The sequence below is a fragment of the Artibeus jamaicensis genome, unplaced genomic scaffold (genome assembly GCF_021234435.1).
Source record: "Artibeus jamaicensis isolate MK-2021 breed Jamaican fruit bat unplaced genomic scaffold, CSHL_Jam_final scaffold_625, whole genome shotgun sequence".
NCBI lineage: Eukaryota > Metazoa > Chordata > Mammalia > Chiroptera > Phyllostomidae > Artibeus > Artibeus jamaicensis.
The window spans coordinates 5053636-5075402 of NW_026522051.1; the positions used below are offsets into that span (position 1 = coordinate 5053636).

Consider the following 21767-nt stretch of genomic DNA (forward strand, 5'->3'; position numbering starts at 1 on the left):
AGGAGAATCATCACTCTTCTTCCCCAGTCCCCTTCACCTTTCTACCAGCGTCTCCGTGCTGGTCTCCAACTTTACTCAGTGCAAACAGCTCATCTGTGGTTCCGCAAGGCTATGAGGTGGCCCCTGGCAAGGCCCCGCTCTGGTCGGGTCTGCTGGGCCATCTGCAGTGTTTCACCTTCAACCAGGAGAAAGGGGTCCTCACCCCGCAGGGAAAGTGCCTCTGGGAGCCGGAGGGAAGCTGACTTTATAGAGAGAAGCCCCTGCCCCTGGCCCGGATTGGTCTGTCCTCATGCAAACGAGGGTTCTAAATCCTCAGTTTGATTGGATTTGATTGGTCCAAAAGAGACTGTCCTAATTGGTCAAAAGGGAGCCACTCAGACTGGTCCCTGAAGATGCTGATGGGGAAAGTCTCCATCCCATTGGTTGAAACACAGTTCCAGGGGCCCCTTATAAGGGCTGGCTCAGTGGCAAACCCACAGTGCCCGATTCTGGCAGGTAAGCCTTTGGCTTTTCCCTGAAGTGCAGCCTGTGTGCACGGCTAGACCCTGGTTGTGGATAGGAGCCTTTCTTGGATGATAAACATCTCTTCTCAAGATGCACAAGTGTTGCCCGTCTTGAAATCCAGACCTTTCGCCTGGGGGTGGCTGTCTTCCTCTAACCCCACCTTCACCCCCCACCCCCATGAACACACCTGCTCATGCATCAGGTCTCAGGCAGAGTTTTTTTTGTGAAACATCAAATCACCTGGGTGACTCAGCCCCCCTGAAGCCCAGATTCGGCATTCTACGGCTTCTGGCTTTTCCCAAAACTCCTAAAATCACCTTTGAAAGAGAAGAGATTTCAGATCATTGATGAGATTCAGGAAAATTTGACAGGGCAGCCGATAGAGACTAGGAGAACTGTACGAGGTCCCAAAATGCCTACTTTGAAGAGGATTGAGGTGTCATTGTCCTGTGTGCAATGTGTCTTGTATCTTGTATTTTCTCCAATAAATGTCTCTGTTTTTCATAGTACATGTCTGGATACCTTCTGGACAGACCTCATATATTAATAGGGTTGTTATTATACTTCTGTGGACAGTGAACATTTATTTGCACTGAGGTCTCCTTAGTTTAGACTAGATGATAACGGTTTCTCTCCAGCAGAAGAAGCAAGTGTCTAACTTTCTTGAGGCCCAGCACTCACATCTCCCACGTCTTCTCAGGGGTCAGCTCTGTCCAGTATTTCCCCAGTGACAGTTGTCCCCGAAGGCACAGCGCCCTTCCTGACATTCACAGAACGGTCACCAAAGGATCCCCAATGCAGGGACATGGTAACAGAGTCTCCGTGTTGAGAGGGGAGGCTTGTCGCAAACCAGAAGGCAGCGCCAGCTGCGCCCTTTGACCATCGCTGGCTTCCCAGCAGCAGCCTCCCCCGGCGCAGAGAGTCACAGATTTACCAGCACAGGCCTGTTCCCGTGTTTAACACTCATTCACAAGCGCCAGCGGGCAATTCAACGGCTGCCCTCTGGGGGGAGAGGGACCAGGACGCGGCGCTGCACCCAGAGCGGAGCACCGAGGCAGCGCCAAGTTCAAACACTGCGAGTCCCCCCGGGGCTGCCCTGGGTAGAGGCCCCTCCCTCCCGGCCAGCACCCTGCGCTCCGCTGGCCTCCGACCCCTCTCCGTCCCAGAGAGCACGGGGCCCACACATCAGAGACCCGGGTCAGGGTCGTTTCTCTCCCTTCTTCATCTGCGTCCGAGGACGCCCTGCCCACCCCGCGGTGTGGGCACTGAGCCCGCGTGCGGCGGCTCCGGGCGCCCCCGGCTTCCCGGGCTTCCTCCGCCCCGCTGCGCGGCTGGCTCCCCGCCCTCCCCCCTGCGCCGCCCCCTCCCCCTGCGCGCTGTCACTGGCTGCACCTCCAAGGCCGCACAATAGAGGCTCCGCCCTCGCCCTGCAAGCGCCGGGCTGCCTCCGCGCCCAGCAGTCGGCGCGATCTGCCCGTGCACCCCAGGCTCCGGGCCCCCAGCCCCGCACGACCCCAGGGTCCCGCTGCTGGCAGTGCGCGCCCAGCCCAGACCGCTTCGTCCCGCCTTGGGGCCGCCAGGCCACCTCCGGCTTCCCCCTGCCCCGCTCCACCGGAGGGAGCGCAGTCCGGGCTGCTCCCACCGAGGGAGATGTCCGAGCGGTCCCGGGCGCGCCCGCCTGCCGCCCTCGGCTGCACCCGGCTGGAGAAGGCGCTCTGAGCGCTGTCCTCGGACCTCCGGCGAGGGACCCTCTCGCCTCCGTCGCTCCGGACCGGACCTCCGACGCTGCCGCGGGCAGCCAAGCCCCTTTTTGCCGCCCCCATGGCCAAGCCTCTGCTGCTGGTTCTGTGCCTGACTCTGGGTGTGGCTCGGGGCTGCGCGTCCAGCGCGGCCCCCACGGGAACCAGCGAGCCCCCTGTGGGAACCAGCGAGCCCCCCGCAGGAACCAGTGAGCCCCCGCTGGCCCAGACGGTGGCCCCCACGGAGGCCGAGACCCTGCAGAACGAAGCGGACAACCAGGAGAACATCTTGTCTCAGGTAGATCCCCGGCCACCTGCCTGCGCCCATGACGGCATCTGCTCCCTAACCAATCAGAATAGTTTCATGGGGGAGGGACACGGGTCTCTTCAGGTGATGGAATCAGGAGAAAGAAGGGAAGACCATGGAACCTCTCAGTTCGGGGCTGGGGACAGCAGGGCCACCTCTGGTCTGCGTGGCCATTTGTCCAGCTGGGAATGTGATTGAAGACAGATGTTGGTTAGAGTTGGGTGGTGGGACCCATGGGGAGATATTTCACTGCAGGAGCAAGACTCCCAGGAGAAGATGGGGTGACCGTGGGCAGAACAGCCGCGCGGGAGGCCCCCCCAACACAAAGGGACTGACAACCCCTGAGTGGGGTCAGACCCCCCGGGGCTGACACATCGGGTGGGAGGTGCGGGTGGCCGTGACGGCCCATAGCGACGGCTTTGTAAAGTGTCCCTTCCCGAAGGGCTTTGCTCACTTCCTGAAGGGACCCTCCTGCCCCCGAGCCCCAGTCTGCAGGAAAGGACCACGACACTCGACGGGTTAGAGCTGGGGGCCGGCGGAGCCTGGGTTCCCATTGGCTTTCCAGACCGGTCCACTGTCAGGGACGGCTCTCCCCCGACTCTCCCCGGGCTGTTTATCTCCTGTTCCCCAGAGCCGGCGTGACGACGAGTGGTGGGTGTCGCTGTGACCTAAGCAGGGGGTGGCTGAGAAAGAGCCCCAGGCAGGCAGCTGTCAGCGCCTCCACCAGCCTGGCCCTGGTCTCCTGGGCCTCCCCTTGGCCACGAAGCTTACGCTCACCCTACACCACTCCCGCCCTCGTGCTGACCCCTAAGTCGAAAAGCAGATGCCTCACACTGGGGCTTTTTGGGGTGACTTTTCCCGAACACCCAGCCTCTGGAAGGCAGGTCCAGGAAGGACCTGGGCAGAGTCTCAGAGGGCTGCAGGCAGTGGACGGGCGGCCCTGCTGGGCCAGTCACCCCAAACCACCCCGTGAGCCTCTCTGCGTGGGAGCACAGGCCTCACACAACTGTCGGTGTTAGAAGAAACCCAACTTCTGTGGGAGAAACATGGCCGGCCTGCTCCCCACCATCCCGGGAACGTTTCCGCAGCAACGGGCTCCTGACCTGCCAGCCGGGTCACCGGCCGCACGGAAGGGACCAGTCTCTGTGCCTGGAAAGGGAGCCTGTCTTTGGGGGCACCAGGCCTGCTGGAGGGAGGGGAGCAGGGGGAGCCTGTGCCCCTGCGTGTGCCCGCCAGCCAGGCCTGCTGCGGAGGGTCCCGGGCCGGCTGGCGGGGCCACGCTCTGAGGAAATGGTTTGCATCGTGGAAGCGAAAGGGCTGCCAGTTTGCATTCCTCCATTTGGCCTGGAGTTTGGGTTCAGAGACTGCCCTAGGAGCCAAATAAACCCATAAGCTGAGTAATCCTCGCTGACTTCTCCACCCAGTTCCCTTCCTCCACTCTAACCCATCCTTCGAGGCCCGGCTCTAACACTGCCTCCTCCGAGAAGCCTTCCGGGGCCCGGCTGGCGCACAGGCCCTGGACTGAGCTCCCACTGTGCTGAGCACACAGTGGGGTGTTTCTGCTTTGCTGGGACTGTTCCTTCCCTCCCTCCCGCACGGCAGCCCCTGAGCGCCGGCTGGGCCCCGGCCCATGTCCTCACCTCTGGGCACCCAGCACCGTCAGGTCTGAGGCAGCACTCAGTAGGGAGGATGGCAAGGGGGGCGGGAGGAAGCGGTCTTCAAGTCTGAGTGTCGGCGAGTCCTCCGTCTGTCTGTCCGTCCTATCTCCGTTCAGCCACGCCTGGTGCTGGTTTGGGCGAGAACTGTGGGAAGGAGGGAGGGTTTTGATGCAAGGCCGCAGCCCCTGCAAATGTGCAGCTTCTGGGGGGCGGGGCGGCCACGCAGGCGACCTCAGGAAGCTGTCACGTCAGCAGGCGGTGTCACGGTGGCTCCTTGTGCCACCGTCAGACTGGCCTGAGGTCTCTGACCACGGGAGCAGAGAGCCCGCTGCGGGGGTCAGTGCACGCGCCCTGCCATCTTCCCGTCTGTCTGTCCGTCTGTCTAGTTGCTGGGAGACTATGACAAGGTCAAGGCCGTGTCCGAGGGCGCCAACTGCCAGTGCAAGTGCGTGGTGAGGCCCATGGCCCAGGACGCCTGCCGGAGGGCCCACGCGGGGGGCTCCCGACAGGAGGACTTCTACACCGTGGAGACCATCACCTCCGGCCCCGCCTGCAAGTGCTCCTGCGTGGCGCCGCCTTCCGCCCTCAACCCCTGCGAGGGGGACTTCAGGCTCCAGAAGCTTCGGGAGGCCGACAGCCAGGACCTGAAGGTGGGACCCGCTGGGGGCGCTGCCGTGGGCGAGGGACGGCCAAGGAACCCTGGAGTCTGTCGCGCCCGGGGGACATGGGCCTGGGAGCAGGCGGACCTGCTTCACCTTTACCCAGACTGGTCACTGTCCGACCCGTCAGCGGGGAGACGTGGGGAGCGGACTGTGCCCGCCTCCCCCAGGCAGCCCCGGAGGCAGGGCCCGGGGGCAGCTGCCAGGCCCAGCAGCCAAAAGAACTTGGCGTCCTTCCTGGGGCTGCCACGGCGGACGGTCACCAGCACGCCCCCCGGAGAGGCGAGGGACACACACCCGGGCGTCAGCGTGAGCACTGGGTGACGCCAGGGACGCTGGAGTCTGGCTGTGACCCTGCGGTCCTGGTCCCCTGGGGCGGGGAGGCTCCGGCCTGCCTGGGGCGGCCTGTGGGCCTCAGCTGGGCCCTGATGTCCCCCTTCCCTGGCAGCGTGGACAGTGGGAGGAGCCGGGTGTGGGGGTCAGACAGACGGGTTCAGAGCGTCACTCTGCCACCACTTGTGTCTTCCGACTCAAGATCTTTACTGGTCTGGTCTGAATCCCCCGAAGGGAAGCGAGAACAGTAACACCCTCCTTGTGGGACTGCCATCGGAGCTGACGACCGTCGATTTTGTCCTTGGCACCGTGCACATGTGTGGCATTTAACAGATGACCGCAGGACGTGCCACTGGGCTGGCACCCGGCGCTCTCTGGGTCACTGGTGGTCATCAGCGTCCCTTTCAGCCGATTGCTGCTGCCCCAGACAGCGAGGGTCCCAGGACTCGGCTGCAGCCCTGGGAGCTGCGGTCTGCCCTGAAACTACATTCTGACCCAAAGGCCTGGTCCCAGGGTCTAGACCAGGACTCTGGGGGACAGGCAGGCAGAGCCAGACCCCACCAGGCGCCCTCTGTGGCCTTGCCCAGGACACAGCTGCCGCTGTCAGTGGGGAGGAAGGAGACCCCCGGTCCCGGGCGTGTGAGGCTGGGCGCCGGGCGGGAGGCCAAGATGCAGGCTGGGGTCCAGCAGTCTGTGCCGGGTGTGGCCCCGGCAGGGAGGCTCCCGGGAAGCATCCGTCCTCTGCCCCCACACGCCCCGGGTGCCCCCAGAGCCTCGCTGCCTCCTCCCCGGGCTCCGTCCTGGCAGGAAGGGCCGAGGCGGAGGAGCCGAGCAGACTGACTGCCTGACGGCTGGTGGCCTTGGAGGCGGGTCCCTGGACTCTTTCACACCAGGCCCGTGAGGCTCTCGGTGCTGAGGGAAGACGGGCGTCTCCAGGGCCCTTGGCAGACGACACAGGTGAGTCGGGAGCACGCCCACAAGGCACTGAAATTCACGGTCACTGTGCCGAGTATCCACAGGTGCCCGACTGGGACGGGCGCCCCACTGACACAGCCGGGGTAACATAGGCGCCACTTACGAAACGAAGAGTCACAGCCCCCCAGGACAGGCGGTCACACGGGTGACACGGAGACTCACCAGGAGGAGTGAACGGTTTTCCTCAGCCGACCCCAGCCCCCGAGGGCCACCTCTCAGGTCCCCGCTGGGCGCCCTGCAGCCCTGCCCTGGCGCTGACCAGCCCTGTCCTTGTCCCGCAGCTGGCCACCATCATCGACATGCTGGAGGGGGCTTTCTACGGCCTGGACCTGCTGAAGCTGCACTCGGTCACCACCAAGCTGGTGGGGCGAGTGGACAAGCTGGAGGAGGTAAGGAGGGTTCTGGGTCTCCCCGTCTTTCTCCCGGCTGAGCCCCCAAGTGCAACAAACTCCCACGGTGCTTTTGCAGAAGGCAGGGACCCTGACTAGACGTAAGCCACTCCATTCTTTGGAAAGAAACAACGTACGGCAAACGCGCATCCAAAGTGATGCCGAGTTGGAGACATAAAATACGAAGACCTTCCTTTTCTCACAGACGAACCGCACGGTCGCCGCGGCCGTAGTAAGGGCCCCTCTAATGTGGACCGTCCTCACAGAGGCTCCAGGCTTCTCCAGGGCCCCCTGGGGCTGCGTTGCCCTGCTTCCCAGGTGTCAGCCGCACCTGTCCTGGGCTGGATGCTCAACAGCTGTCTGCTCGGGGGCGACTGGCCGTGGCAGCTGGCAAGCTCACCCCCAGGCCGCTGCCCATGTCCATCAGCTGGGGTCAGAGGCATCCGGCCCCGTCCTCCCTGTCCTCACGGTCTGAGCACCAGCTGTTTCAGGGGCTGGAGGCAGCTGTCCCTGGCCACCTGGTCCCCGTTGTGTCCTGGAGGGCCCAGGCTGAGCTGCAGGGAACTCCAGCCCCCTCCGCCAGAGCCCAGCAACCCCCACACTTGCTCACGTCACTCCCACGAGGAAGCCAGTTCCCTCCGCCCAGCCTGTGCCCTTCAGCAAGGCCCTGAGCACATCCATCCGCCTGCGGTGGGTCCAGCAGCTCCCGGCTGTGGGGCCGCACCCACTGCACAGCTGGGACCCTGCTGAGCCCAGGTGACGTCTGGTGAGCTGTCCACCAGGTGTGCGGGGGTCTTTACAGCACAAAGCTCAGGGTCCCTGCCCCTTTCCACCCACCTGTCTGCGGCTGAGACTCAGGGCCCCTCCCGCCCCACCTCACCCGGTGCCAAGCTGCACATGCAGCCCCCGCCGCTGTGGGTCCCAGGCCTGGGGAGGGAGGCAGGGAGCACCCTTCCTGCCTGGCCACTGGCCCGTGGGGTCACACAGCCAGGCCACACTCCTGCTGCGGGCATCTCGCTTGGTGCCCAGACAGCACCTCCCCCCACGCCCACCCCCTGCTCCGGCTGCACCAACAAGCAGCCAGGAGCTGCCTGAGCTCAGGGCCCCGGTCCCCTTTCCCAGGTCCAACACCCAGGCTCAGTCTCAGCCAGGAGCGCACACCTGTCCAACAGCTGGACACGGTGCAGACAGTCTGTGCCCGGGGACAGCCTCCCCCACCTCCTCTGGCCCCCACCCATCCCCCACCCACAGGCCTGGTGGCTGAGCACTGCCCTGTGCCCACTGGGCCCGGAGTCCACCCACGTCCACTTCCCCCTGCCCGGTAGCTCTGCCTCGTTCTCTCGCTTCCTCCCTCCGGTGTCTGCAGGTGTGTGCACGGGCCCCGCCCACCTGGCAGTGCTGTGGCCGCCGGCAGCCCCCCCCCGTGCACGGTGCTGCCCCTCCAGCCTGTGGCACCTGGCCGCGCACGCTCTCCACCCCCAGGAGCGACTCCCCAGGTCCCCCGGCGGCAGCCCGTCTGGTCTCCTCTGCCTTCTGAGCCACTCTGCCCAGGGATCCTCCGTGGGGGCCGCGGGACACCCTCGCCCTGCCAGGGTGCCCACAGGCCCAGGGGCACCCTCCGCACGTGTCATGGCTGCAGCTCTCTGCCGGGGTGGGATGGAGAGCGCCCTGTGTGGGGGTGTCCCTGGCGCCCCTGAGAAGCGGCCCCCACAGGCCCTCAGTGTGAGGGCGCCGCCCAGGGAGCAGACCTGGATGGAGGTGGCTCGGGGCAGCCGATGGGGTGATGCCACCGCCCGCCGGGCGTTCATCCTGCCGTCGGCCAGCCCTGGGCTCTGGGGGCCCGGCTGCCCCAGCCCTGTTCTGCGCGAACCCAGAGGTGGGCTTCTCACTGTCGTGGAGTGGGGACCAAAGACCACAAATCAGTGACGAGGGGCCTCAGGGGGTGTAGCAACACCAAGGTGCTCCGCCCACACACTCGAGCTCACCCAGCGCCACCTGACAGGCTGCTAGGGAATCCGTGAACCTCCTCGGGCACCAAGGTCACTTGTGGCCAAGCCGCCGGGTCCCCCAGCATGGAGTCCTGGGCCCTGCTGGCAGTGGACGGGACACACCTGAGTCCTGACTCCCGACACACGAGTCACTGCCCTGACTCACTCCCCTCGGCATTTGTCACCTTACGCGCATGGACGCTCCCCGTGAGCTCATTTGCTCCTCGTGACCCTCCCCAGGGAGGCGCTCGTGCCCCCACTTCACCCAGCACAGGTCCAGCAGCAGCGTTAGGGTGGGAACCACCACACGTGGCCGCCCCACACACCTGCCCAGCCCTGGGCCGCCTTCTCGGGTCTTTGTTGTCACAGCTCCAGGCAACTGGGGGAGGCTCAGCAGCCCCCGCAGCACGCGGAGTCTGCCCACTGCAGCGCAGGGCTGGGCCGGTTTCCGCAGGCACCGCAGGCTCCTCCGGGCGGCTCTGCAGGGGCCCCAGAGCAGCAGAGCCTGGGTGTTGCTGTCGGCCTGGGCTTGGGGGTTCAGGCTGCCCTCCTCTGCCTGTTCAGGACAGATGGGAGCCAATGCACCCCGTGTTTCACCTGCTGGCTGCCTGCAGGCCCTCCTGAGCCCGGCGTCTGAGAGCTCAGATGCCCAAGGCGAGCTCAGAGCAGGGCCAGAGAGGGACAGTGTGGGACTTCAGTACCAGGCGTGTCACTGAGCTCAGAGGAGAAAGGGCGTCCATGGTTCAGGCTGAACGGCGCTGCCCAGGCCCTCCGGGGCCTCCCAGGTGCCCCCCACAGTGCCTGGTACCTGCGACCTGAGAGCCAGGACCTGGGGCCTGGGGCGGGTCCTCAGCACAGGGCCAGACACACTCTGGGGCCCCCAGTGTCCCAGCCCGGCTGGTGCGCCTCTGAGCTGAAGCCGTCAGCCAGCTGCCTCCTGCCTGCCTTCAGGACACATGAACACATCCTCGTTTTAAATGTTTCCCCAGGAAGTGTCTAAAAACCTCACCAAGGAAAGCGAGCAAATCAAGGAGGATGTGGAAGGAATTCGAGCTGAGATGAACAAGCAAGGCAGAGAGAACTGCTCCCAAAACGCAGGGCCCAGCCTCCTGGACGTCCGCTCCGCCCTGCAGAGGGACGCGGCGGCCGCCTACGCACACCCCGAGGTACAGCCCCAACCCCAGAGTGAGCCACCCCCTGTACGTGCCCGAGCCATCGGGCTCGATGCCCCCACAGGCCGGGGCCCGGTGCGGGGGCTGCCCCCGAGCACTTAACATGGAGGCCCAGGGAGGTCCGGGAAGCCAGGTCGCGGTCGACCCTGCTTGGCCGGGCATCAGTGGCAGGGGTCTGTGATCTGAGTGATGCCCAAAGACCCACTTGCTTCAAAGTCCCTCCCTGTTTGGTTCCCACTGGTTCTGGCTCCAGCGACTAAGCTATGGCCAGTGCTGGCGGGTAAATGCGGCCGTTTCAGGGTGAGGTTGTCCCCTACGTGTGCAAGAAACAGGCGTGCCCTGGGGCGCTGGCCGAGCTTGACGAGGAGCCAGGGGAGGAGCGGGGACACTGTAGGGGGCAAGTCGGCGTGGCAGGGGTGCGCGGCCCCCAGGGAGCTGCCTCGATGACTTTCCCGGGGCCACCGGTCAGGGGCAGACGGCAGAGCTTGACGGCAGTGTGTGGTGGAGGGGTCTGGTGGGTAGGGCGGGGCCTGGGGCCCGCGGCCGGGAGGGAAGGGCTGGGTGGCACCACCCGCAGGCACTGCTGTTCGGGTGGCTCGGGTGCTGGGTCGCGCTGTGGGCCTGGCAGTCCTGGGAGCTCCTCAGGGGGTGCCGGGCGGGCAGCGCGGCGGTTCCGGGACTCGGGCACGTGAGCTCCGAGGGCAGGGCGGCAGGCAGATCGGCCCCGAGGAGAGCGGGGACCTGCCCAGTGTGTGACTCAGAACAAGGCCGGTTCCAAACCGGAGAGTAAGTACAAGGCAGGCCTCGAGCTTGCTGGCTTGGCCTGCGATGACTACTTTGATGCTTTCTGGAAATGTCATGTTCTGCCAGAAATCACATTCACTCCCCTCCCGGGGAGCCCCGGGCGTGCTGGCTCTCTGCTGGGTCTGCTGGGCGGCCCAGGGCAGGGCTGAGCTCAGGAACCCCAGAGCCCAGGCCCTCCCGGCCAGAAGAGAACCGGCGGCACCATCTCGGCCCGGAAGGCACCCTCTGCCCACCGGCTGCCCAGGGTCCCCAGAGGCCGGGCTAAGAGTCGCCGTTTCCCCGATGACACATCGTGTGGTGTGTTCAGGAACCCACTCAGATTTCCTGAGGGCAGATGGCAAACCAAACCAAACACAGACTTTTCTCTGAGCTCAGCAAAGCCCTGTCCCCTCTGAGGTCCCCAGCCGTCACCCAGCTGAGGTCAGCCCAGTCTGCCCGAGCCGGGTGGTGGGGACAGAGGCAGGGCCTGGAGGGAGGAGGCCCCGAGCTGGGCCCGGCCTGTCCCTCTGTCTCCCCCTCCCCCTCCCCCATCCCTCCAGCCACTGGGACAAAGTGGGGTCTGGGCTGAGCTGTTGCTCTCAGGGTTCTTGTAGGTGATGTCATGGTTTCTCAGAGTGGTGGCCGACAATGCAGGGGGCCTCTCTCCAAGAAGGTCTCTGCCTGGAGGGCTGGCGACCGCTCTGGGTGTGGGCGGGAGAGGCGACCGCTGGACACCAGGAGTGGAAGTCGGGCAACGCAGCCACCGACTCACAGAGGGGGGTCAGAGCTCGGCGGGGCCGCTGCCATCTCATGCAGCCACGGCCAGGCACCCGGGGAAGTGGCTCACTCTCTGGCCAGGCCCGTCTGAGGTCTTGCTCCATCCCCTTGGCCCCGCCCGTCCCTGAGAACCGGCCCTGGAGGCAGCCCCTGGGGTTTGCCGCGAGGAAATGACAGCCCGCTTCAGAAATGCAGGGGACTCCCAGCAGCAGTTGGAGGCCCCGGCGTCTGAGTCCAGGCTGGGGCCTCGGCTGCCTCTTGGGCCGCCCCATCCTGTGGGAACCCAGGCTTCCCTGGGCCTGCTGGGCCACAGGGGGTGTGGAGGAGGTGCTGGGGGCCACGCATCCCTCCCGTGGCCACAGCCGTGGGCTTCTCGAGGGCAGAAGCGCAGGCCCTGAGGGCAGGCAGCTGGATGAGAGGCGGTGTGACCACAGGTGCCCCTCTCAGCCACTGGACGGCCCTCGGCTGGAGGGCCCACGACAGAGCCAGCCTCCTCCTCTGTGACATGGGGACAGCAGCACCGACCTGCCTGGTAGGGGAGAGGGAACACTAACCGAAGGGGGCGTGTCTGACCTTGACAGGTGCTGGACAGACGGGAAGTGGTGGCGACGGGGGGCATACTGGGGCCAGTCGCTGGGGCACAGGTCTGGGGTCCCTGCCTCCAGCACTCGGCTGCCACCGCGCTCCTGGAGCCAGGGCCGCCTGTCGGTCACTTCCGTCCCGGGAAGCCCGGTGCAGGCCTGGGTGTGGAAGGACGAGGGCCCTCCCTTCGACTCAGGCCCGATTTTAAAGGTCCCCCTGAGGGCCCAACTGCTCCTTCCTCTGCAGGGCTAGGAGTTGGCCATGGGGGCAGGGTGTGTCCCTGCCAGCTGACCATGCCCCGCAGGGACCTGCCCCTCAGGGCTCCGGGCATCTGGGGACGGGGTGGTTTCCAAGCAGCTCTGCTCTCTGGGTGGACTTCAGCGGGGTCTGCAGTGACTGGGTCTCAGGAATCGTCACCTCCTCCTGGTGGGAGGGGCCTGCCCTGGCTTCGGTGGCCCAGGGCCCGGCTGGACCACAGTCCTGAGGTCCCACACCTCCCAGCGGGCCACTGCCCTGGGGAGCTAGGGCCCTGGGGCAGCTCCCAATGCCACTTGGTCCCCAGTCTGCCCGTAAGTGGGGACAACAATGAAACCAGCTCCTTCCTTGTTTCCTGTGCGAACGGGCTCCTTCCTGTGGGCGCCTTGTCAGAGCCTTGAGGAGGTTAAATGGGTCACGTGTGTGAATCACACGGGACCTGCCCGGCTCCGAGACGGGCCCACAGGACGGCCCCTGTGACAGGCGTGGTCTGGGCTCCAGCACGGCCCCCCGCCTCGACCTGACCCTCTCGTGTCCCCTTGGAGGAGACGTTCCTGCGAGAGGCCACCGTGTCACAGCACGTCAACTCCGTCGAGCTCCCGCGGCCGCGGCCGCTGGCTCCGCCCGAGCTGCGCCGGCCACAGCGGCCCCTGCACAGGCAGGTGCACCTGCGGGGCCGGCCGGCCTCCAAGCCCACCATCATCCGGGGCGTCACCTACTACAAGGCCAAGGAGCCCGAGGATGAGAACGACATCGAGGAGCAGCGTGAGTTGGGGTCCGCGGGGCTCCCGGAGGCAGGGCCGAGAGGGAGCCGCGCACCTCTGCTGTCAGAACGTGGCCGTGCTGCCAGGGCAGCCATCTGTCGCCCCACGAGTCCCCGCAGTCACAGTCCCCCGTGTCCTCCCTGGGCCTCCAGCAGCTTACCTGACATCACCGGGCTTGAAGAATCAGAGGCTGGGAGGGGCGACCCCTGAGACTCTCCCTCCCCTGGGCCCCCCCGTCCGCCCTCTGCCTGTTCCCGGCAGACGCTGGCCGGCCCACATCCCTCTCCAACCCTGACCTCTGCCCCTCCCGTCCCAGCAGCCCACAGGGCCCAGCCACTGCCAAAATCATTTTGCCCATTTTTAACTGTGTTTGTTGTCTTTTTAAACCACATTGAGCTCCCTGTCAGTCACGTAACTGGTTTCCCCCTAGGACTGTCTTCCCGGGGGCTCCTGTCCCCAGGGTGAAGCCCGTCCGGGCCCTCCTCCCACCTTCCCCGGGGTCCTCCCAGGGCTGCACTCCCAAGTCAGGGCGTCCTTTTGGGGACGGAACCCGCTCACTGCCCCGCCCACACTGCCCGTCCTTGGCTGATGGCTGTCCTTTCCCACCCGTTTCTCCCCCAGAGGACGAGCTCTTCAGCGGGGATGGCAGCGTGGACCTGCTGATTGAGGACCAGCTGCTGAGACATGACGACCTGCTGGCCAGTACACCCCGCAGGGCAGCTGCCACCCGGCGCAGCGTGGCCATGGCCACCGACGTGGGCACCGAGGCCACAGTCCCGTTCTCCACATGGCCACATGTCTCCTCCCCCTGGGGGCTCAGCGTCCCTGACCCCACAGTCTCCGCTGTCCCTGAGCCGACCTCCACACCTGTGCTGGCCACGACCCTGGCTGCCGACCCCCCGGGGGAGGCAGGTGTTGCACCTTCCACTCAGGCCTGGCCCACCACCGAGGCCCCCGCAGCCCCCCAGCCATCTCCGGCCCCAGCTGCTCCACCTGCGGCTCCTGGGGACATGTTTCTGGGGACCACACCCTTGACCCAAGTGTCCCCCACCACAGTCGGGACAGACTCACTGGGGAAGGAGGCCGCCGCTGGGCCGGGCACAGCCCCTGCCAGCCCCACCCCAAACCCGGAGGAGGCCGATGACATCCGGAACGTCATAGGTGAGTCCTTGCCACCTGGCCTGGTCCCCCGGTCGGCTCAGGTAAACGACCGAGACTAGGAACGGGTTGGAGCCGGGTGGTCCGGCTCCTTCCTCAGGAAGGGTCAGCGGTGTCACGACGCCTTTGACCCCCGGGCTGAGGCGTCCAACGGGCGTGTCCTTTCCAAAGTGTGTGGGGACCCGGGGGGCTCGGTGGTGTCAGCGGTGTCTGCCCATGCGGGTCCCAGGTGCAGTGAGCAACATGCCCAGGGCGCTTCCTCACCGCTGTCTGGGTTCTGCTGCAGCCCCGCACATGAGGCTGACGGGGTGACGGCCCCCCAGTAACGGTGGGTGGGCAGGGGCACAGCCCACAGGGTGGTCTCAGGTCCTGGGTCTGCACGACGCAGTGGGGAAGGGAGGAAGCAGGTCGCGATGGCAGTGGCAGGAGCGAGGCACGTCTGGGTCGCATTACGCGGGCTGAGCCTGCGGAGGCACCCAGGCTCCGGTGGGGGACCGGGCAAGGCCCGGAGGGGGGGGCTTTCTTCCATCACCCCAGCCCCCCCCACCCTCAGGAAGGTGCAAGGACACGCTGTCCACGATCACGGGGCCCACCACCCAGAACACCTACGGGCGGAACGAGGGGGCCTGGATGAAGGACCCCCTGGCCAGCGACGAGCGGATCTACGTGACCAACTACTACTACGGCAACGCGCTGGTGGAGTTCCGGAACCTGGAGAGCTTCAAGCAGGGTGCGTGCGGGGCCTGCACAACGGGGTGGGGGTGGGGGGAGGTGGGGTAGGGCCGGGGATGAGACCGACGACACCCGATGGGGAGGGACCTTCCGGGAGCAGGTGCCCCCGCCACACTCCCTGGCGGCCTCTGCTCTCGGCTCTGCCCCCCTTCCCGCCCCGGGAGGAGGGGTGGCCCGGAGCCGGGACCTCCTTTCCTGTGGCCCCGACAGCTAGCTGGTCACCGCAGTCACCCGGGGTGGCGCCTGGGTCCCTGAAGCAAGGGGATGTGGTCGTTCCTGCGGGCAGATGAGGGAGCTGGGCCCGGCCGGGGTTGAGCGATTCGCTGTAAAAAGTAGAAGGCAGGGGGCGGGCGGGACGCGCCGGCGCAGACCCCTCGGGCGGGCGCCCCTCCCGCCGCTGAGCCCGCCCCGCGCCCCCGCAGGCCGCTGGAGCAACTCCTACAAGCTGCCCTACAGCTGGGTGGGCACCGGCCACGTGGTCTACGGCGGCGCCTTCTACTACAGCCGCGCCTTCACCCGCAACCTCATCAAGTACGACCTGCGGCGCCGCTTCGTGGCCGCCTGGGCGCTGCTGCACGACGTGGCCTACGAGGAGGCCTCGCCCTGGGGCTGGCAGGGCCGCTCGGACGTGGACTTCGCCGTGGACGAGAACGGCCTGTGGCTCATCTACCCGGCCCTGGACGAGGAGGGCTTCGGCCAGGAGGTGATCGTGCTGAGCAAGCTCAACGCGGCGGACCTGAGCACGAGGAAGGAGACCACGTGGCGCACGGGGCTGCGCCGCCACCTGTACGGCAACTGCTTCGTCATCTGCGGGGTGCTCTACGCCGTGGACAGCCACGACCAGCGCAACGCCAACATCTCCTACGCCTTCGACACGCACACCAACACGCAGATCGTGCCGCGGCTGCTGTTCGAGAACGAGTACGCCTACACCACGCAGGTCGACTACAACCCCAAGGACCGGCTGCTCTACGCCTGGGACAACGGCCACCAGGTCACCTACCGCGTCATCTTCGCCTACTGACCCCGGCCTGCGCGGACATGCCGGGGCCCCTGCACCTTGCCCGCGCGCGCGTGCATGCTGTGTGTGCACGTGCTAGGTGTGTCTGTGCGAGCGCGCGTGTGGGCGTGCATGGGTGTGAGCGTGCGTGTGAGGATGGGTAAGTGCTTTCCAAAAAATATATATTATTTTGTATAATGTAAAGTGACGACTTGGGTCTATTTTTTTATGTGGGTTGTGGATCAACCCAAACTGTGTGTGCTGGTCTCATTCTCCACGGTTTATATTTTTGTGCAAACGAGCTTCTCCTCTGACCAGTGACCGCCTGCCCTGCAGCCTCCACCCGCCGCTCCCAGGCCCCTCCACGTGGCCGTAGGGGCCGCGGCTCCAGACCCCCCCTGAAGGCAGCAGGAGGAAGCACTAAGGGGAGGGGAAAATGATGTACTGGAGAAGTTTTAAAAACCCAGAAAATGCTTTTTTAATAAAGAAGGAACTTAAAATGAGCCCCCCGGTGCACATTTCTGTCTCGCGCTGATGTCTGCCCAGGGCTGGGCCCCTCACCGGGCAGAGGTACTCGAGGCAGGGACCCTGCTCCTCCACCTCCCCTTGTGTGGCCTGGGGGGGTGGAGCTGCTGGAACGCAGAGCAGGGGGACACGACCTGGTCCTTGCCTTGCCCTGGCTGGACATTCTCACCCAGCCAGGCTCCCCTCCCCAGGGGGCTGGTTGGAGACGGGGTGTGAGGCCGCAGCCCCCCAGCACACCGGCTGGGGGTGACAGAACTGACTCCTGAGGCCATGGGACCACCACTCTCCCCGCAGCCCCAGTCCCACGAGTCCTGCAGACCCTCCACAGAGGGACTTGAGACAGGAAGCAGTTGTCCGAAGTTCAGCTTGTACGTGACTCTGCAGTGAACTGGATCTCTCTCTTCACGCCGGCTCTGTCCGTGCCCGACGGGTGGGTGGGTGGGTGTGTGTGTGTGTGTGTGTGTGTGTCCTTGCCTCTCCTGCTCCTTTACTTCCCCCTGGCTTGTCATGCCGTGAGCCCTGGTTCCTGGGTTTTGTCTGTTTTCCTGGCTCAGGGCAGGATGTGCAGGAGCCGACAGCCTGAGATGCTTCAGGAGTGGGCGGCGGCGGGAGGCTGGTCCCTCCGCACCCGGTTCCCTGTGGGGAGGACTCTGCGCCCGATGTCCCCGGAGCTCCCTGCTGCGGAGCCTTCCCCGGAGAGCGGAGAGCGGTATCAGGCTTCCCCAAGCAGCGACCTGCCCTGGGGTGTGTGAGTGGGACACAGGCTGGTGGGGGAGGGCGAGGGAAGCTGGCCCGGCACCTTGGGCAGGGCCTGGGGGCTGTTTTCCGGGTGACCTCAGCTGAGCCCCGGCTGGCAGGCAGGCCTGGCCGGGGGCACCAGGAGAGTCTGGCCGCGCCTGGGAGCTTGAACGCAGCCAGCAGCCGCAGGGCTGGGCCGGCAGAAAGCTGGTGAGCTTCCCAGAGGCACAGGGCTTGGGCTCGGGGGCCAGGCTGGGGCTGGAGGGGCGGGAGGCCTGCCTGCCACCCTCAGAAGCCCAGGTCCACCCTCCGGCCTCCCTGAGGGGCCACATTCCCTGAGCTCACACCAGCCCCGTCGACGCCGCCATGCACTCGGGGACCAGGGTCAGCAGACCCAGGGCCCGTCCACCATATCCACCCCTCAGGGTGCTCAGAGAGCTGTCACTGTTCCTCTCTGTCCCTTGTCCTGCACCTGGCCCAGCGTGGTGGCCTGGACATCGCACGAGCTGTTGGAGCTCGAGTCCCCGTGTCCCTCACAGGCCGGCCAGTCTGTCCAGAAGTGTGTGGCCGAGGTGTGTGCCCCCAGGGGAACTCTGCAGGACGAGCCCCGCAAGTCCGAGGACCCAGCTCCAGCCAATCTCAGCGAAGTGGTGCTTTGAGATGCAGAACGTTCCCTGTGTCAGGGGCCTGTCGGGGGCCCTTCCCCAGCCACCGCCTGACTGAATTCTCCCCCAAAGACTTCACGCCAAGGCCGCTGCCTGCAGGAAGGCCTCCCTGGCCCTGCCGGGCGCCCCTCCCTCCCCCCTTCCCGCCGTCTGAGCACTCCGCCCGCCCCCGGCTGCCCTCCTATCACTCCTGCTGCACTTTTCCTGCCCAGCCTGGCTGGCGGTGGCTGTAGGACATTAGTGTCCCCAGCGGAGCTTGGCCGGGGCCAGGCTCAGACAGGCAGATGGATGTGCCGACCTTGAACTGCCACCAGAGCTCAGACACGGGACTGGTCACAAGCAGTTCTTGGGACCCTCCCAACACCTGCTGGAACCCACCGGGCTCCAGAGGCCCCCAGCCACTCTCTGTGACAGACTCTCCCCTCGCTGACACCACGCCCTGCTCTCAGTCCTCTGTGTCCCCTTGGCCTGTCCGCGGCCATGCCCTCCGTGTACACAGCCAGAGAGGACAGACCCTAGGGTCCCACCCACAGCTGCTCTGCAGGATGCAAGCCTGACCCATGACCCCGACTGCCCCTCACTTCTCTTCCGCCCTGGAAACTGCGGGCCAGCGAGCGGCATCAGCTCCCGGCCCACTGACTTGTTCCCGTGAGAGGCCAGGCCAGGCCTGGAGAACGTTCCCACGGGAAACCGCGGGCTGGGCACTCGAGGGAGCACCCGCGGCCCCTGGCCAGGCACTGGGGGTGGGGCACAGCTGAGCGTCCTGGACTGTGGGCCGCACCTTGACCCTGCCGGGACAGCAGCCCCAGCGGGGAGTGCTGATTGCAGAACTGGGGGGACCTTCAAGCCCAAACTCCCCCCGTCCTACACCATCTCCCAGTGAAGAGGGCTCCACCAGCCAGGACCACCGGGTCTGCCCCGCAGGCTGGGGGTCCTGAGCACCTGGCCCCACACAGCGGGGCAGGAGCAGAGCTGCCGGGGCTCAGGGCCGGGTGGGCCCATCTCACACGTGAGGCCTTTTCTGGGGGTGGGTACGAAGTGCGGGGCACTGCCCCAAGGGGAACCGCCAGGGCGGGTCCCCAGATCACAGCGGCAGGAAGGAGGGGTCCGGCCGCTTGGAGGCCGCAGCTGCTCCTGCACCCCCTCCACCCCCCCTGGCCCCCTCCCCCATCGGCAGGTCTCTTCCACCTTCAGGTTTCTCTCTCTTTTGCAGGGACAGAAGCCTGGGAGCAAACCCCTGGCTGTTACTGGGCCTGGACGCCCCTCCCCCTCCTCCCTTTCCCCTCCCCCCGCCCCCTCCTTCCAAGAAAATGCCATCGCACAGAGAGCTCCACTTTCACAGCTCCGGCTGTTTTCCAGCGTTTCCCCGGCTCTGACACGGCACAGGAATGTCTGACTTCACCTCCGCCAGTGCAGCGCGGCCAGTCCGCACGCCCCGCCCCTCCCCCTGCTCTGCCGGCTCTGATGATTCAAACACAGCTTTCTTGTCCGCAGAACCTGCTCCGCCCCCACCTCTGGAGACGCCAGGACACAAGCTGGGTCTTGGGCTCAAAGACAGCTTCTCTGGTTCCGACTTTCGTGCCGTTGCAGTCACCGGGGCGGGGCTGACAGTCCCAAGGTCAGGTCACCCCAGAAAGCGAGCTCAGATGGGGGTGGTGCTGGCGGCAGCATTTTTACACACCCGACCCCCCCACCCCAGGCGGGTCCAGTGTGCAGCACCGTCGGGGAGCCACAGGCAAGGGCACAGTGAAGCGGGTCTGAGTCCGCGGCCAAGGGACCTTTCTTCAGGGCTGTGAATGGGAGGCCAGGGCCGAGGCCCGTCCTCAGCTGGCCAGGAGCCTTCTCTGGGTGCCCTGGCCGAGAGCACAGGGGTCTCCAGGTAGCCACTCCTGTGATGGGCCCAGGAGACCCCCTGATGCAGCAGAGAGGGCAGGGCCTGGCGGACAGCGGGCGGCTGCCTCCCTGCCTCCTCCCTGGACGCGGCCCAGCTGTGGTGCTCACCTTGAACCAGCCACCCTGCACAGCGGGACTCTCCCAACGGACCTGTGGGCCTTCAGGGAGGAGGCACAGGCACTGCTGTGCCCTTTGAGCCCCAGCCCTGGGCTGACACTGGGCCCCCGTGTGGGTGCTTCCCACACTCGGATTGGGCCCCGCTGCTGCACCCCAGGGCTCTCCGTCGGGCCAGGTAACTCGCGGTCCTCCCAAGTCCCAGGAGCCGTGCGCCTGCAGCCCCGCCATGGAGCTGCCACGCTGCCCCCTCCGGTCCCCCGCGTCCTGCCTCAGCCCTGGGCAGCCTGCCTGTGGATGTGTGTTCGGGGACGAGGCCCCCACCTGCCACCAGGACCAACGCCTGGAGATGACATCCGTCTGTGTCTTTCCAAACGGTCAACAACCCAACTCAACAAAAAACACCAGTTCAGCCTCAAATGCCCAGTCACATCCCAAGCAGTGTCCACTCCCTACTGGAGGGAAATGATCGGATGAGACATTGACAGGCCCCCGTCCTGCAGGACGACAGACACTAAACAAGCCCCCTGCTGACTCCAGAGTTTGGTGGTGGGGGGGGAGGTGCTGCTCTGGGAGCAAAACAAGACCCAGCTGTTCCCTGCTGGGCCCCCACATGCCCCGCCCCTGCCTGTGCTGGTGGGGGGAGGTGAGCCCTCGAGCCGCCAGCTGAGTGCCCCAGAGGGGCCCTTTCAGGCCAGTGCAAGCCAGGGGTCAAGTGTTCCCGCCTCCTTCCCGCTCTCACTGTGGAAGGCGAGGTCCCGGCCCCGGCTCAGCAGAGGTGGCAGCAGGTGCTGGGCCACGTGGCCCTCGAGGCTGCCAGGCGGGAGGGCACGTGTGCGGCTGATGTGAACAGGTCGTGAGCAAGGGGGGCCCGGCAGCTCCGGGAATGAGGGATGAGGGATGAGGAAGTGAAACAGTGTCCCGCAACTGTGGCTGCGTGTGTGGACCAGCTGTGGCCACGACGAACGGTATCCACAGACCTCCCCGCAGAGCCCCGCTGAGAGCAGCAGGGGCTGGAGGGCAGTGAGGGCCCAGGCTCGGGACCTCGCCCTCCCGGCCGTTGTGGCTGTACCGCGGGGGCACAGACCCCGGGGGCGGCTCTGGGAAGTCTGAGGAGCTGGGCGGGCAAGTGCCTGGGGCAGGGTCCGCTGTCCTCGCAGAGTGACCTGGGGGAAAGACACTTGGGCAGCTGTGACATCTCCCCAGGTGACAAACTCAACTCAGCAGATGCGCAGCAAGTGCCACTGGGAAGTCACCGGGTGCACACGGAAGGGCTTCCAGCTCACGGCACCAGGGGCTGTGCGACGCTCGTCCCCATGGTTACCCCGAAGACCCTCACTCGGGTCTGCTCTGACCGCATCCCAGGTCCAGGGAGAAGCCCCTCGGGCAGGGCTGTGGGGACTGGCGTGTGTGTTCCAGTTCCCCACTCCCTCCTGCGGCTTTGCTGGCTCTTCAACTGGTGGATTATCTGCTTTTTGTCTTCGTGCTGAGCCCCGCTCCTGCCTCCACCCCGGAAACAGGACACAAGGCCTGTACTGCGGATCTGGCACAACCGACAGGATGTGCCCCCCAGCCACCAGGCCCCCCTCCTCTGCCTGCGAAGGTACCTGCACCCGGCTTCCTAGAGAGGCCCGTGGCCGGGTCTTCAGAAACGTGCCACCTTGCCTCTCAGAGAGGCCGGCGTCACCGTCACTTTGTGCTAAGGGGGTCCGGAGCTGGGAGGAGCTGCTGCTGCCCTGCTGGTCCTGTGTCCGACTCCAAGTGCCAGTGGCAGGGAGGCGGCAGCAGCTGCGGTCTGTGCACGCAAAGCCATCTGCGGACCCGCAGGCCCTGTGTCGACTGCTCCCCCGTGGCGCCGGTGGTCCCCACAGAGGGGGAAGGTGGGAGACTGGCTGCCATTCCCGTGCGGGGCACAGTGAAGGCAACTTCACCCCACTGGGTGGGGGGGTCAGTGACTCCGTCTGAAGAGCAACGGCGGCGCTCCCTTCCCGTCAGCAACCACTTAACGTGAGGACTCGCCTTGAATCCTCGTTTCCTTCTCGCACAGAACAAACAGG

At 65.9% G+C, this 21767-nt stretch overlaps 2 protein-coding genes across 3 annotated transcripts in view; one reads left to right on the top strand and one right to left on the bottom strand.

The window, feature by feature from the left end:
• The window catches only part of LOC119052365 (carboxyl-terminal PDZ ligand of neuronal nitric oxide synthase protein-like), a 103872-nt gene extending 99438 nt beyond the window's left edge, over window positions 1–4434 (bottom strand). The window contains exon 1 of the mRNA XM_053659339.1: window positions 4191–4434. The gene's annotated coding sequence lies outside the window, so the exon portion shown is untranslated. The remainder of the gene's footprint in view (window positions 1–4190) is intronic.
• Window positions 1940–16278, top strand: OLFML2B (olfactomedin like 2B). 2 transcript variants are annotated; one of them, XM_037149593.2, is made up of 8 exons: window positions 1940–2541; window positions 4595–4858; window positions 6457–6564; window positions 9542–9718; window positions 12667–12886; window positions 13507–14046; window positions 14597–14773; window positions 15198–16278. In XM_037149593.2, exons 1-8 carry the CDS (start codon window positions 2326–2328, stop codon window positions 15797–15799), a joined length of 2304 nt encoding a protein of 767 aa, XP_037005488.2. In that variant the 5' UTR covers window positions 1940–2325; the 3' UTR covers window positions 15800–16278. The 2 variants fall into 2 exon arrangements, with proteins under 2 accessions (XP_037005488.2, XP_053515317.1); XM_053659342.1 differs by having other exon boundaries at window positions 12670–12886.
• Window positions 16279–21767: the final 5489 nt, after the last annotated feature.